Source organism: Artibeus jamaicensis, unplaced genomic scaffold (genome assembly GCF_021234435.1).
Source record: "Artibeus jamaicensis isolate MK-2021 breed Jamaican fruit bat unplaced genomic scaffold, CSHL_Jam_final contig_414, whole genome shotgun sequence".
In the NCBI taxonomy this organism is placed as follows: domain Eukaryota; kingdom Metazoa; phylum Chordata; class Mammalia; order Chiroptera; family Phyllostomidae; genus Artibeus; species Artibeus jamaicensis.
In genome coordinates, this window is record NW_026521822.1 from 179,672 (window position 1) to 196,770 (window position 17,099).

Below are 17,099 nucleotides of genomic sequence, written 5' to 3' on the forward strand. Positions count from 1 at the left end.
GAGAAAGGAGGAGAGGGTGGGGGGGGAGATGGGGAGGAGATACTGATGAGAGACACACATTAATATGAGAGAGAAATATTGATTGGTCACTTCCCGCATGAGCCTGGACCAGGGACTGAACCCACAATCTAAGTATGTGCCCTGACTGGGAATTGAACACACAATTCTTTGGTGCTTGGGATGATGCTCTGAGCTACACTGGCCAGGGCTGAACTCTCTTGTTATTTTTAATAGTGTTTTCAGTTGATTCTACTGAGTAGTCTAAATAGAAAATAGTATCACTTATAAATAATGATACTTTTGGCCCCCAGGCTAGCTATCACGGCTAGACCTCTTGTTTTGCTTCCAAATCATACTGCATTAACTATAATTTCCTGAATAATACTAAATAAAGGTTGGGATAACTGGTAACTTTCACTTGTTTCTGCTTTGCACAGAAAGGCTTTTATTATTTAGTGATGGTACTTTGCTTAATACAAGTAACTATCAGCCCTGGCTAGTGTAGATCAGTGGAGTAGCTCAGTGGATTGAGCACCAGATTGAACCAAAGGGCTGCTGGTTTGATTCCCAGTGAGAGCACATGTTGTAGGCCAGGTCCCCAGTAGGGGGCGTTTGAGAGGCAACCATACACTGATGTTTTTGTCCCTCCCTCCTTTCCCTTATCTAAAAATAAATAAATAAAATCTTTAAAAAGGAAAAAAACACAATCAAATAAGGAATTACCTTTTGATTACTAATTTGCTTTGAATTTTAAGTGGAATGGGCGCTAAACTTTTATTAAATACCATGTCATAATTTATGAAGTTGGTACAGTTTTTCTTCTAAATTACTGTTATATAATAATAGGTTTCCTACCTCTGAATTCTCTTAGAACTTTTGGAATAAAACCCACTTGGTTGGGCCTCATTATTCTTAATATACTGCTGAATTTCCAAATTAACAATGGAATTTCTTCTATTCTCTCTGGCCCCCACTATTAGCTATGGTATAGGCATAAAAAACCCCATAAACGACAGCAAAACAGAATACTAACCAATAAAGCCCAGAATGCTTGCTGTGGTAGGCTGAATAATGGTCCCCAAAGATATCTAGGTCCTAATACCCGGAACCTGTGAATGTTACCTTATATGGTAACAGGGCCTGTTCAGATAGAGAGATTACCCAGTTTTCTGGATGGGCCCTAATTGCAAGTGTCTTTTTAGAGGGAGTCAGAGAAGGACTTGGAAAGGCAAAAGAGGAAAAGGCAATGTGATAATGGCAGTAGGGAGAAAAGGCACCTGATGTGGCCATCAACCAAGTAACAAGACAACCTCCAGAAGCTGGAAAAAGCTAAGCAATGTATTCTCCTCTAGAGTCTCTGGACAAAGCATGGCTATAGTGACATCTTGTTTTTGGTTCAGTGAATGGCACTTTTTAAATTTCTGGCTTCCAGACTATAAGAGAATAAAGTTATGTTGTTTTAAGTCACCAGGTTTGTGGTGATCTATTAGATAGGCATAGTAAAGAGTATGTTGCCTTTAAGGCTGATGTAAAAACTCATTCTTTAGTCAATGAATTAATTACCCAAGTGACAGCTTGATGGTAGTTTAGTTGGGAAGAAACAAAACACACAGGGAAGTCCAGTCAATAATATTTTTTAAGAATAAGATCAATTCACTCATATACCACACAAAGTCACTCACAGTTTTTAAAGAGAAAAAACTATTAAACAAAACCCTCATTTCTGCCTGAGGATATGCATACAATTTTAGCCTAATTTAAAGATTCAATTTACTTACCTCATCCCATTCTAAAATAAAGCTTTGGATTTTAGAACCATTGTCACTAGGTGTCTAAAACAAACAAAAGGAATACAAATTAGTATTTTTTTTGTAAAAGATTCTGGGATGATCTAACCTAAAGAACCTATACTGTTGTAAATGTAGTCTGTGACTTAGCCCTAGAAAAATCTGCACAGAAAAATACAGAAATATATGTATTATATAACACATAACCCTTTTAAATGCAAGAAAAGAACAAAGCCAAGGCATTACTCAGGTATCTATCTTTTTAATTAAGCAAAAACGATCTTAACTTTTATAATCCTTTAAAAAAATCAGTTTGCCTTTTATCAAGTTTTATCACTTTTAGGATGCTAGGATCATGTTTTCATTAAAACTCACTTTACACTTAAAAGTAATATTGTGTAATACACCAAAGAAAAAACTAGGGTGCTAGCCCTGGCTGGTGTGGCTCAGTTGATTGAGCACTGGCCTAGGAACTTATAAGGTCACTGGTTCAACTCCCAATCAGGGCACATGCCTGGGTTAAGGTCACCAGTAGGGGGCATGTGAGAGGCAACCACACATTAAGGTTTCTCTCCTTCCTCCCTTCCTTCTCTTCTCTCTAAAAATAATTTTAAAAATCTTAAAAAAAAAAAAAAGCTAGGGTGCTGCAATGAACTCCAAGAGGGCATGCTGTCTGGACTGCTGCTTTCAGACAGATTCAATGTATCTTAAACTGTTAATTCACGAATCTGTTAATCTTCAGTCTCCCTTGGCATTTTATTCAGTATTTAATGACTCAAGATTTGTAACCTAATTTTGGTCTGAATTTTCTTTCTACAATTTCAACCTATTTGATTGAGAACAAGTGATCATTACTGTCCTGCTAATAATGTCATCTATTTGAACACAACTGATTCTAAAAGTTCTTATCAAAATTAAATAATCTACAGATGATATACCCTGTAATTGTACACTTGAAACATATAATTTTATTAACCAATATCACCCCAATTAATTTAATTAAAAAATAAAGTGACAAAAATTTCCAAGGGGAAAAAACAACCTAATTTTTAAATGGCTCTCCAGAGAACTTCTATACTTTTTGGGACTCTATCCAGTTTTTATATAATATTGCTAACTACTATGTAAACAGTAATCAAGGACTGTGGATTTTCTTTTTAAAAAACTTTATTTATTTTTATAGAGAGGGCAAGAGAGGCAGAGAAACACTGATGTGAGAAACAGACATCAATTGGTTGCCTCTTGTGTACACCTCAACCTGGGACCAACCCCGTTACCCAGTCGTGTGCCTTGACCAGGCATGGAAATGGTGACCTTTCACTTTGCAGGACAATGCCCAACCAACAGAATCAGACTGGTCCAGCCAGGCAAAGATTGCCAAGTTTTAAATAAAATCTTCTATAACATGGAGTTCCAAATTATTAGTTGAACACTAACACAGATCTTACATTTAAACATAATTTTTAACTGGTTAGAATGACCAAAATTTGCTATTAAGTTACAGGAATATTTCACAGGCTGGTACAGCAGTGGCAGACAAAAGTGATTCTACAGAGAAAGGGGTAGAGGAAGAATCCTTGAGAAACTCAAACTCTTACATAGCAGGGGAAGAAAATCCAAAAGTAGAGAAGGTTCCAAGTCTTAGTAGGCAGTGAGTGCTATAAAAACATATATCTTCAGAGTAAATGACTCCAGATTGTTTCAGGCTAGTTGATAAGGTCTCATACTTACTTTTCCTATTTTTTTCCTACTTCTTTGTGAGGCTGTTAAAATGTTTATCCTCAATGATCTGTGTGTGACCTATCTCCAGCTTTTCTCTGAGTCAGGGGGGAAACTATTATGTGTAAAGAGTTTTTATCTTATTTCATTTAATACTCCCATCAATTCATGATCCAACTATATGAAAGAGAAAAGGAGGCTTTAAAGAGCCCAAGTAAGTTGACCCAGACCATAGTCATCAGGAGTGGAGAAGAACTGAATTTGGTCTATGTGACACAAAAACCAGTGTTCCTATCCAGCAGCATTCCAGCGGCTGAGCAATAAGTAGAGAGTAAATGACCAATTTCAGTCAACTTTTTATCATCACCATGCAATAGCAATTTTATACAATGTCAGTTAAGAAAGTATGTCTCTCAATTGCTACTGTATACCACTATTCTCATACCATGTTAACCCTCATAGTCATGCCTTTAGATTATATGAGGCAGCAAGGTCAAAAAAAAATCTGATATTTAAGACACTAAGCTACTTTCCTTCAATTTTAAAATTAAAAAATAGTTATTATGCTTTTTATGTTCCAGGAATTGTGCTATAGGCCATACAGATGTTATCTGATAATCTTTCTAACAACTCTGAGGTACAGTTATGCACTGCTTAAAAACAGGGATGTGTTTTGAAAAATGCATCATTAGGTGATTTTGTTATTGTGCAAACATCTTACAGTGTGCTCACACAAAACTGGATGGGATAGCCTAAGACACACTGAGGCTCAAAGTCTATAGAGGATGTTACTGTATAAAACAATAAGAGATTAAATGAAGCACAAGAAAAAATGATGTAACCAAGAGGTTGTAAACATGAGATCTATGTAGGCTGCTGCTGGAGTGATGGCACACTTTTGTGTTGCAAACTTTTCTTTTTAATAAGTAGAAAGAGTACACTCTAAAATAACAATAGTAAAAAGTATAGCATAGTAAATACCTAAATCAGTAACAGTTGTTCATTATCATTATCAAGTATTACATATGGTACATAATTGTATGTGCTACACTTTTATACGACTGGCAGTGTAGTAAATTTGTTTACACCAGCATCACTAGAAACATGTGGATAATGTACTACACTATGACCTATGACAGCTAAGGCATTATTAGGAGGTTAAGATGTTTTAGCTCCATTATAGTATTATTGGGACCACTGTTGTACATACAGTCAGTCATTGACTGACATTTCCATAGTTGGCATATAACTTTATATATACTATTCCCAGTATTAGTAACAAGAATATCTATCTCGTTTCCCAACCATGCTAATTACTGTATATGTATACAATAAAAAGTATAGCATAGAAGTGTGTAAGCCTGGGCAATCTGTGTGGGCTACTGAGAGGTAGCCCTATCTATCTTCTATAGAAGCCTCTTGAGATATTGTTAATGAAAGAAATTTCAGAAGTCAAAATTCAATTGTGATTATCATCAGCATAAAGAGGAGTACCATAAAAAATCCCAACCAGGGAGATCCAAGATGGCAGAGTTGTCAGTAAAAGCTACACTAACCTCCTCCTAGAACCGACTGGGAATTCCAACTAAATTGTAGAGAAATCATCCTGAATAACCAACTGAATACTAGCTGGAGAGAAGCCATATAACCAAGGATAAACAGAAGAAACAATATTACCACAATGAGAATGGCAGGGAGTGGGGGCAAAGTACAAGAGGGCTAGCTGGGCTCCCATGGGTGATGGCTGAAGTTCTGGAGGGATATATGAGTGGCCAGGGACTTCCCCCATGAGAAGAGTGGGGTCTAAACCCCAAGCTGGACTCCCCAGCCTACAGCGCCAGAGCTGGAAAGGAACCCAGATAACATCCAGCGGTGAAAGGAGCAGGGTTTCTGTCTACCAGGGGGAGATGCTGGATACTCAAGAGAGCCTCTTAAAGGGCCAATGCACAACATTTTTTTTGTAGCCACTTACCCTGGGCTCCAGCCAAGGGAGAGCAGAGTGGACTAGAGATGTCTGAGGTGAATCTGGGGATGGTGGCCCTGGGGAGAGAAGTGAAGGAATAGCTGCCAGGATCCCTGTGCTCAGTTATTCCCCACTCTGCAGAAGCCATTTTTCTCAGGCAGAGCACTTCTCTATTAAGTGGCATCTGCCTGACACCATGTGGAGCTTAACGAATTACAGCTTGAGTGCATTATCATTGATTAGTTTAACAAACTAAGGTGGAGCTCTAGGCTCTACGAGACTTCAGGCAACCCTCCCACAAACCCAGTGCTGATAAAAGCCAACCTTGGTGTGCAGTCTGATTTTTTCTGCACACAACAGGCATAGCAGACTGAGTCACATGCGTAAATCACTGATAGCTCCAAAAAGGTTGACCAGGGCCAGTCATAAGCAGCATCTGACAAAGGCCTACACCAGAATCTTAGCATATCTACCTAAAACACAGAAATGAATACAAAAAGGCAGTCAAAATCGGAAGACAAAGAAACAGAACTCAAATGAAAAAAATGAGAGTTCCCAAGAAGAAATAGATGAAATGTAGGCAAGGAATTTATCAGATAGAAAGTTTAGAGTAATGATTAGAAGGATACACAACAGCATGAAAAAAACACATAGGAACCATGAAAAAGGACCAGTCAGAATTACAGAATGCAAAATCTGAAATAAATAATACCCTGTAAGAAATAAACAGTAGGTTAGATGATGCAGAGTATTGAAACAGTGATTTGGAAAACAAAGTTAAAAAAAAAACACCTAGGAGAGCAGAAAAAAAGAAAAAGGAATTAAATAAAATGAGGACAGTTTAAGAAACATTTTGGACAACAGGAAGTGGAACAATATCCACATCATGGGAATAATAGAAGGAGAAGAGAGCAAGCAAGGGTTCAAGCCTATTTGAAGAAATAATTATCAAAAACACCCCTATTCTGGTGAAAGAAAAAAGTCACACAAGCCCAGGAAGCTCAGAGGATCCCAAATAAGCCTACATGGAGACAAATCATAATTAAAATGACAAGGACCAAAGACAAGGAGAGAATCCTGAAAGTCATAAGAGAAAAGCAGATAGTTACATATAAAGGAGCACCAATTAGACTGTTATATAATTTCTTAACAAAACATTTCCACTAAAGGGAGTGGCACAAAATATTCAAGATGATGAAAACCAAGGACCTACAACCAAGGCTACTTTACCCAGCAAGGTTATAATTTAAAATCAAAGGAGAAATAAGCAGCTTTCCAGACTAGAAAAAGTGAAAGGAGTTTGTTAACATCAAACCAGTACTGCAACAAATATGAAAGGGCTTGCTTTAAAAAGAACAAGATAAAAAATCCCTAATAGACTAAAGTATCACTAAATACATATCTATCAACAATCACCTTATGTATAAATGACTAAAATGCTCCAACCAAAAGTCATATAGTAGTTGAATGAATAAGAAAACAAGACCCATATATATGCTGCCTCCAAGAGATCCATCTCAGATCAAAAGATACACAGACTAAATATAAAAATATGGAAACAAATTTCATGAAAATGGAAAGGATAAAAGGTGGGGTAACATTACTTATATATGACAAAATAGATTTAAAACAAAGGCTGTAATAAGAGACAAAGAGAGACACTACATATGATAAATGGAACAATCCAACAAGAGGATATAAATAACCCTAGTAAACATTCATGAACCCAACACAGAAGCACCTGAGTATGTGAAGCAAATCTTCATGGACATAAAAAGATAGAAACACAGTCATAGTTGCAGATTTTAACACAGCACTGACTTCAATGGATTAATCTCCAACACAGAAAATAAAAAAGATGACACAGTAGACTAAACAGATTTAATTGATATCTTCAGAGGATTTCACCCCAAAGAAGCTGAATATACATACTTTTCAAGTGCACATGAAACATTTTCTAGGGCAATCTACTTGTTAGACAACAAACAAGTCAAGAAATTTAAGAAGACTGATATCATGTATCAAGCATCTGCTTTGACTACAATGCTATGAAACTAGAAATCAATCACAAGAATAGTGAAAAACATGCAAAGACATGGAAGGTAAATAACATGTTATTAAACAAGGCATGGGACAATGACAACATCAAGAAAGAAATCAAAAGATACCTTGAAACAAATGAGAATGTGAGGACACAACAATCCAAAAACCTGTGGGATACTAGGAAAGCAATCCTAAGAGGGAAATTCATAGCAGTACAGTCCTATCTCAAAACACAAGAAAACACTTGAATGAATATTTGGATTTTACACATAAAGGAACTTAAAAAAGAACAACAAACAAAACCCAAAGTAGGTAGAAGGAAGGAAATAATAAAGATCAGAGCAGAAATAAATGAAGAGTCTTAGAAAACAACACCAAAGATCAATGAATCCAAGTGGTGGATCTTTGAAAAGTAAACAAGATCGAGACCTCTTTAACCACACTCATCAAGAAAAAAAGAGAGAGGGCCCAAATAAGTAATACCAGAAATGAAAGAGAAGAACGAACAACCAACACCAGAGAAATAACAAGAATAGTAAGACAGTACCATGAATAACTATATGCCAAGACTGGACAACTTGGGGGAAATGGATACATTTCTACAAACATAAAATCTTTCAAAACTGAATCAGGAAGAAGCAGAAAAACTGAATAGACTTATAACAAGTAGCAAAATTGAAGAAGTAATTTTAAAAATCCCAAAAAAGAAAAGCCCTGGGCTGGATGCCTTCAAAGGTGAATTTTACCAAACATTCTGAGACAAGCTAACACCTCTCCTCTGAAAACTATTTCATAAAGTTCAAGAGGAGGGAAGGTGCCCAAACTCTTTTTACGAGTTATCCTCCGCCATTATCCTTATTCCAAAATCAGATGAAGACAGTACAAAGAAAGCAAATTATAGAACTATAAGCCTGATGAACTTAGATGCTAAATCCTCAACAAAATCTTAGCAAACCAAATACAGCAATGCATGAACAAGCTCATATACCACTACAATCAAGTGGGATATATTCTGGGAATGCAAGGTTAGCACAACGTTCACAAAGTGATTCATCAAATAAACAAAATGAAGGATATAAACCATATGACCATATCAACAGATGCAGAAAAAGCATTTGATAAAATCCAGCACCCATTTATGATAAAAATTCACAGCAAACTGGGATTAGAGGGAACATACCCTAAACATAATAAAGGCCACGTATAACAAATATACTGCCAGCGTCATACTCAATGGGCAAAAACTGCACGTTCCCCTTAAAATTGAGAATAAGACATGGATGTCTCTTTTCACCTCTCTTATTCAACATAGTACTGCAAGTCCTAGCCACAGTGATCAGATAAGAAGAAATACAAGGCATCCAAATTGGAAAGGAAGAAGTACAACTGTCATTGTTTGCAGATAACATGATACTCTATACACAGAGAATTCCAAAGATTCCACCAAGAAACTACCAGAACTGATAAATTAATTCAGCAACATAGCTGGACACAAAGTTAATATCCAGAAATCAGCTGTATTTTTATATGCCAATAATGAGCTAACAGAAAGGAAAATTAAGAAAACAATCTCATTCACAACTGCTACAAAGATAATAAAATATCTAGGAATAAACCTAATCCAAGGTGTAAAATATTGATACTTGGAAAATTGTAAGACGTGGAGAAACAAACTGGAGAGGGTACAAGTGGAAGCACATACCATGTTCATGTATAGGAGGAGTATTATTAAAATATTCATACTACCCAAAGCAATCTATAAATTCAATGCAATTCCTTCATGATGTAGAGTTGTGAGTTCTTTATATATTTTGGAGCTCAAACTCTTGTCTGAGGTATCACTGGCAAATGTTTTCCCATACTGCTGGTTCCCTTTACATTTTGCTGACGTTTTCTTTAGCCATGTAGAAGCTTTTTATTTTGACGAAGTCCCATCTGTTTATTCTTTCCTTTATTGTCCCTTGCTCTAGGGGACATATTGGTGAAATACTGCTGCGTGGAATATCTGAGATTTTTCCTGCTTATGTTCTCCCGAAGAACTTTTCTGGTTTCATGACTTATATTTAAGTCTTTTATCCATCTAGAGTCTATTTTTGTGTATGATGTAAGTTGGTGGTCAAGTTTCATTTTTTTGCATGTAGCTGTCCAGATGTTCCAATGCCATTTGTTGACGAGGCTATTTTTACTCCATTTTATGCTGGTGTTCCCTTAGGCAAATAGTAATTGACTGCAGAGACATAGGTTTATTTTTGAGCTCTCTATTCTGTTCGATTGATTTATGTGTCTGTTCTTATGCTAGTACCAGACTGTTTTGATTACCATGACCTTGTAATACAGTTTGATATCAGTTAGTACAATCCCTCTTACTTTGTTTTCTTAAAATTGTTCAGAGTCATTTATAGTTCCATATAAATTTTTGAAATGTTTGTTCTATATCTGTGAAATACGTCATTGGTATTTTTAGTAGGGATTGTGTTGAATCTATAAATTGCTTTGGGTAGTATGGACATTTTGATTATGTCAATTCCTCCAATCTATGAACACAGTATATGCTTCCATTTGTTTGTCTTCTTTGATTTCTTTCTTCAGTGTTATGTAGTTTTCTGAGTACAGGTCTTTTACCTCCTTGGTTAGGTTTATTCCTAGGTACTTTATCTTTCTTGCTGCTCTATCAAACGAAAATTTCCCTGACTTCTATTTCATTGTTGGTGTAAAAAATGCCTTCGATTTAAGAATACTGACTTTGTATCCCGCTGTTTTGCCACGTTCATTTACTAGGTTGAGCAGTTTTTTTGGTGAAGTCTATAGGGTTTCCTATGTATGCTATCATGCCATCTGCAAACAACGACAATTGTACTTCATCTGTTCCAATTTGGATGCCTTTTATTTCTTTTTCTTGTATGGCTGCTATGACCAGGACTTCTACTACTGTGTTAAATAGTAGTGATAGCAGATACGTTTGTCTTGTTACTGATCTTAGTGGGAAAGCTTTTAATTTTTGCTTGTTGAGTATAATGTTGGCTGTAGGTTTCTTGTATACAGCCTTTATTTTATTGAGGTATGCTCCCTCTACTTGTACTTTGCTAAGAGTTTTTATCATAAATGTGTGCTGTACCTTATCAGATGCTTTTGCTGCATCTACTGATATGATCATGTGATTTTTTCCTTTTGTTTATGTGATGTATTACATTTATTGATTTGCAAATATTGTACTGTCCTTGCATTCTTGGCAAGAATCCAATTAAAAAATGGGCAAAGGACCTGAACAGACATTTCTCCAAGGAGAACACACAAAGAAACCAGAGACATATGAAAGAATGCTGAACATCACTAGCCAATAGAGAGATGCAAATTAAAACCCCAATGAGATACCACTTCACACAGGTTGGAATGGCCATCATAAACAAATCAACAAACACTTAGTGCAGGCGAAGTTGTGAAGAAAAGGGAATCCTAGCACAGTGTTTGTGGGCATGCAAACTGGTGCAGTCACTGTGGACAATAGTATGGAACTCCCTGAAAAAATTACAAATGGAATTGCCTTTTGATCCGGCAATTCCACTGCTGGGATTATACCCTAAGAATCCTGGAACACTTATTCAAAAAAAGCTATGCTACCCAATGTTTATAGCAACACAATTTACAATAGCTGAGAGCTAGAAAGAGCCTAAGTGCCCATCAGTAAATGAGTGCATCAAATAACTGTGGTACATTTACACGATGGAATACTATGCAGCAGAGAGAAAAGGAGCTCCTACCCTTTGCAACAGAATGGATAGATGGAACTGGAGAGCATCATGCTAAGTGAAATAGGCCAAGTGGTGAAAGACAAATACCGTATGATCTCAGTGCTAAGTGGACCCTAATCAACAAAAGAAACAAGTGGGCAAAATAGAATCAGAGACATGGAAATAAGCAACAAAATTAAAGTAACCAGAGGGGAGGGGGGTTACAAAATCCAGGGGGATACAGGGGAAAGAAGGGGAAGGGTTGACATGGTACATGTATGAAGGACTCATGGACAAAAACAATGGGTGGGGGACTGAATGTGGGAGATGGCGATGGGTAGGGCAGAGGGGAGTAATGGGGGGGAAATGAGGGCAACTGTATTTGAACAACAATATAATTAAAGAAAGAAAGAAAATAAATTTAGTGCAATTCCTATAAGATTCCAATGACATACTTCACACCACTAGAACAGATATTTCAAAAATTTATAAAGAACTACAACAGGTCCTGAATAGGAGCTGTGATCCTGAGAAAAAAGAGTGCTGCAGGAATCACACCACCTAATATCAAACTATAGTATGAGGCCACAGAATTCAAAAGAGCATGGTACTGGCATAAAAACAGACACAAAGATCAATGGAACTATGTGGTACTAGTAGAAACACAGACAAGTAAATCAATGGAACAGAAATAAATCTCTACCTTTAATGTAATATTCAACAGAGGAAGCAAGCATATACAATGGGATAAAGATAGATGAATAAATAAATGGTGTTGGGAATACTGGACAGATATGTGCAGAAAAATGAAATTAGACCACCTTATTACACCACACACAAAATAAATTCAAAATGAATCAAAGACTCATGATTAATGAGTCTAACCATGATTTATGGTTAGACTCTAATGATAAATATTCTAGAATAAAACATAGGCAGTAATATCTTGGACACTGCTTGTAGCAACAGTTTATCGGATATATTTCCCCAGGCAAGGGAAACAACAGAAAAAAATGAACAAATGGGACTTATCAAACTAAATGGTTTTTGCGTACCAAAGGAAATCATTAACAAAATAAAAAAGGCAACCCACAGAATGAGAGAACATATTTTCTGATACATCTGATAAGGGGTTAGTATCCAAAATTTCAAAATACTTATGAAACTCAATACCAACCCTACCCCCCCCTGCAAAAAAAACCCCTGAACAACTCAATTAAAAAATGGGCAAAGGACCAGAATATATACTTCTCCAAAAAGGACATAGAGATGGCCAGTAGACATATGAAAAGATACTCAACATCACTAATCATCAGAGAAATGCAAATTAAAACCACAATGAGATACCATCTCATACCTGTCAGAATGGCTATCATCAACAGATCAACAAACAACAAGTGTTGGTTAGCACATGGAAAAAAGGGAACCTTCATACACTGTTGGTGGGAATACAGATTGGTGCAGCCACTGTGGAAAGGAGTATGGAGATACCTCAAAAAATTAAAAATGGATCTGCCTTTTGACCTAGCGATCCCAGTTCTGGGAATATACCCAAAGGAACCCAAAACACTCTTTTGAAAGTACATAAACACCACTATGTTCACTGCAGTATTATTTATAATTGCCAAGATATGGAAGTGCCCCAAGCGTCCATGAATAGATTAGTGGCTAAAACAACTATGGGACATTTACACAATGGAATACTACTAGGCTATGAAAAAGAAGTCAGTTTTACCTTTTGCCTCAGTATGGATGGACCTGGAGAAAATTATGGTAAATGAAGTAAGCCAGTTAGAGAAAGACAAAAACCACGTGATTTCACTCATATGTGGAACCTAAAGAACTAGCTGAACTAACAAGGACTATGGGGACAGACTCATGGATGGAGAGCAGGATAATAGCTGGCTGGTGTTGGAGGTTAGAGGGACTAAACAAAAAGGTCAAAGTAGACATAGAAAACAGTGCAATAATTGCTCAGGAAGGGTGGGTGTCATGGGACTAAATGGTGATAGGAAAAAAAACAACATAAAAATAACTTTAAAGAAAAGGAAGAGAAAAATCCCAAACCAGTTTGAAGGACACTGGGTGGCTATCCCACTGCCCTACCAAAGCAAAGGACCATAGCATATTTATACGCAAAATGCTTCTCTGATATGAAATAAAAGTAACCATTTTGCCAATGTGTACAAACTTGTTTGATTTACATGTGCTAAAAGTTGTTTTTAACTACCCACATCATCAATATCCTCAAAAGAACTGGGAACTAATGAAATCTAAACTAGCAAGCTCCAAACATTCAAAAGCTTTTGCAAAGAAAGCGAGTCCAGAGTTTTACTCTTGAGATAAAATGAGATGATTAAATCAAGATAAGCCATTCTTTTCTCACTGCAAACCAATGGTTGCTAACAGCAGTGGTTCTCCCTTTCAAGGAATGTTTTGACATTTTGTGGGAGGTGTTTCTGATCATCACAATAATGGCAGGGGTGAAGAAGCTGATGAGTAGAAGGGAGGAATCAAGATGCTAACAGTCCTGCAGAGAGTATGGGACAATCAATACCGTAACTGTTCTCTCCCTCTAGCATGGACTTTTTGTTGTCTTAGTGTACATCTAAGTAGATGAAATACCTATTTACAAATATAGATGAACCTAATCCATTTCACAAGGTATTTTTTGTAGAGTTTTAACAGTTATTAATTTTCTCCAAATGCAATTACTATGCAATTTTGGAAGAACTGTACTTTTGCTCAGAAATTTACCAAAACCTATATATTATGTCAGAAAACCATGTCACCCATGACAATGTTTTTCTGTGGTGTTTGAATTACCAATTCTACCTACAGTGTCTATTCACTTCACTGTATCTTGTGTAGGTAGGTCCAAACATTCACATATTGACACACATATTATTCTACTGAAAATAATTTTACTCCTCCTTTAAGGTATCATATTGATATTTTACTTTTTTCATACTGATATCTTTAAAGCTATGAGTCTACTTATTATCAACCTCACTTACGATAAAATTCAGGATAAAAGGTGTCATTAAAATATTTTAAAAAGAAGTAGTGAACTTGAGAATTACTGTTGTGACACTCAAAAGTTACCACGTCCAGTATAATATGAAATCTTAATTATAAGTCAGTCTTTTCCCTTATATTTACATAAGGTAGGGAAAACCAGTAAGAGTGTTATTTTAAGATATAAGAAACAAATGCTTTCAGATATGTAAAGAGCAAGAGAAAGTTAATTTACAGCACTTTTTGTTTCCCAACTGCAATTTTTTTGTCTTCCTAACTAAAATTTAATTCTACTGGGGCGGGGGGAAGAAAATCCATGTCCAGTTGGAAATACTACAGAGACTATCCTTACCTTCCATTGCAAAGTGAGTGAATTTTTGGTCCGATTGGCTATCCTTGGTGGATTAGGTATGTCAGGTTCACAGCTCAAGGTGGTAAAGCTTTCAGTTTTTGAAGCAGTTCCCTTTACAGAATTGTATTCTGCCTGGACTCTATGATGATAAAATAAATAGTTTTATCCTACAGAATCATTGTATATGGGCCTTTAACAGTATTACCTTTAAGTACTTTCAAGTTATAATAAGTTGCTCCCTAAATGTTCTATTAAGAAAACATGCATATTAGAAGAGTGGCCCTTAAAGAGAAAAAAAGGACAGACCAGTGGCGTTCATCTTTTTTTGACTGTAACCGAAAGTAAAAAAATACATTTTAAATTGTAACATAACTGTGTCTGTGCATTATATATTTACACACAGGCACACAAACACTACTGCATGCACATACGTGTTTAACAAGTGTGCGGAAAAAAATATAATTAACTAGAGTAATATACTCCACTTCTATTTCATTTGATAGTTAATTTTTAAAAATGCTGAATATAATCTACAAAATTCATTACACAATCCAATAATGTTTGCAATCCACAGTTTGAAAAATACTATTTTGAATAATATACTAGGGTTCATCTATAGGAAGTATAATTGAAAATTTATTTAATACATTAATAGAAATAATACTAACCACAAATGTTCTTTTCAAAATGGAGGTGACTAGCTAAATGCACTATATTCAATACCAACCAGAGAAGTCCCTAGAGTCTATAAAACCTCAGTAAATTACAATGCGATTTACAATGCATTACAACATACAATAAAACAGTATCTAAGTTATTCCCAATTAGCTGTAAAATTCTATTAGCTTTAATATCTCAAAACTCTTTCCAAAACAAAATGGTATAAGCCAAATGTTATTTATGATTCTGTTTTATAAAAATTTCAAAAGCTGGGACCACTTTCTAGCACTGAATTGGATATTGTAGACATATTATACATATTAGCTATACTTCATTCCACTCTCTAGGTCTTACAAACAGGCTAATTAACCATTAAATGTAACATCTGAGTTGAAATGTTTTACTTTTTTTTGAAAAGTGTTGATAATTGTACCAAAAGAAAAACCCACCTTCATGTTTTTAATACAAAGTTAATAATTAAATTGTATTCTAGATTTAAGAAAAGATTAAAAATAAAACAACGTATGGTATATCATAGAAAAGCAACATGTAGGAGTTCCTTACTTTGCATGGTATTCTGTGGCTGGTTTGAGATCATTTAAAGTAACACCTGCTTCTTCTCCTCTGGGTGGGGAGAAAAAGATAGTATTTCACTGCCTGATAAATAAAGCATTTTTGGAGGATATGCATTACGTGCCTCATAGGTAATTTATGAAATTATATTGCTTCTTACTTTACAAACTGTGGCCATATTCAAATTCTGTTAATATGGCATTTATGTAATTAGGATATGTGGCAAACTTAAGTATTACCTGCATACCATTTTAAAACAAATAGGTATGGTAAGCAAATCAGGAACCATTTTATTTTATATTATTTAAAAATCCATTTCCCACATATTTGAAATGCAAAGTAACACATTAATACTGAAATCAAAACTACTAAAGTTTTACAATAAGTCTGCCAAAATCTTGCATTTTATTAGAATATAACACGGAACTTTATTTAAAATGTTAGTTTAATGAATAGGTAAGAAAAAAACAGTAACCATAATTTAAAGTAAAGCATTTCCCATAGACACTATTACATTTTAAAATACAACAGGGCTCCTCTTCTTAAAATAATCATTTTATATCATTGGTATGTAGCCAACAAACCAGCGTTTTTTAATTTTTTTTAATAATCACTGTTGTCTCTTCCATTTCCTTCATCCAGGTTTCTCTCCTCTCCACTTTATAGACAACTGCAATCTCTTCTCACTGCCCTCCCAGATTACCAGCTACCATTTCTCAAATCAAAGCCAGTAAATATTATGAGCAAGAAAACATGTCTTATTGGTGAAAATACACTTTAATCAATTGGGCAGTTGCAGCAGCATCCTCAGAGAGACCTTAATTAGCTGTAGAGTAAAGGAAGTGACTAGTCCATCTCATGCTCTGTGGTCAGGTTGCAAATGGAGATAAACCCTTTTAACATGCAACCATAGCTAATTAGAATCAACCATTAACACACAAAAACCCCCATTATGTTGATGTCTGTCATCCCAGACTTATCCCTTAGGTAGGTTTGTCTCTTTTAAGAAAAATGAATAGAATAAACACAAAAAAGTCTCAATACAGATAAGGCGACAGGACCTTTTTATAACCTTATGATACTAGATGACAGTCACTGGGATAGTTTTCCTTTCTTCCCTATGCTTGCAATTTTTTTTTTGAAAAAAGATAGCAAGAAGGTTGATGTACCCAGTGTTCTGTGCTAATTATGATCATTTGAATGACTAAGCACCCTCATTTACAATCTTCCTGGTGCTCACATTATAACTAATAATC

The 17,099-nt window shown here is 35.6% G+C and overlaps 1 protein-coding gene across 5 annotated transcripts in view; it reads right to left on the minus strand.

The window, feature by feature from the left end:
- FNDC3A (fibronectin type III domain containing 3A) overlaps positions 1-17,099 on the minus strand; it is a 252,913-nt gene that overhangs the window by 26,941 nt on the left and 208,873 nt on the right. For all 5 annotated transcript variants that reach the window (XM_053665453.1, XM_053665452.1, XM_053665450.1 and 2 more), the window contains 3 exons: positions 15,835-15,894; positions 14,611-14,749; positions 1,779-1,832 (listed from right to left, as the gene is read on the minus strand). In XM_053665453.1, coding sequence (XP_053521428.1) covers positions 1,779-1,832; positions 14,611-14,749; positions 15,835-15,894 — 253 coding nt within the window. The remainder of the gene's footprint in view (positions 1-1,778; positions 1,833-14,610; positions 14,750-15,834; positions 15,895-17,099) is intronic.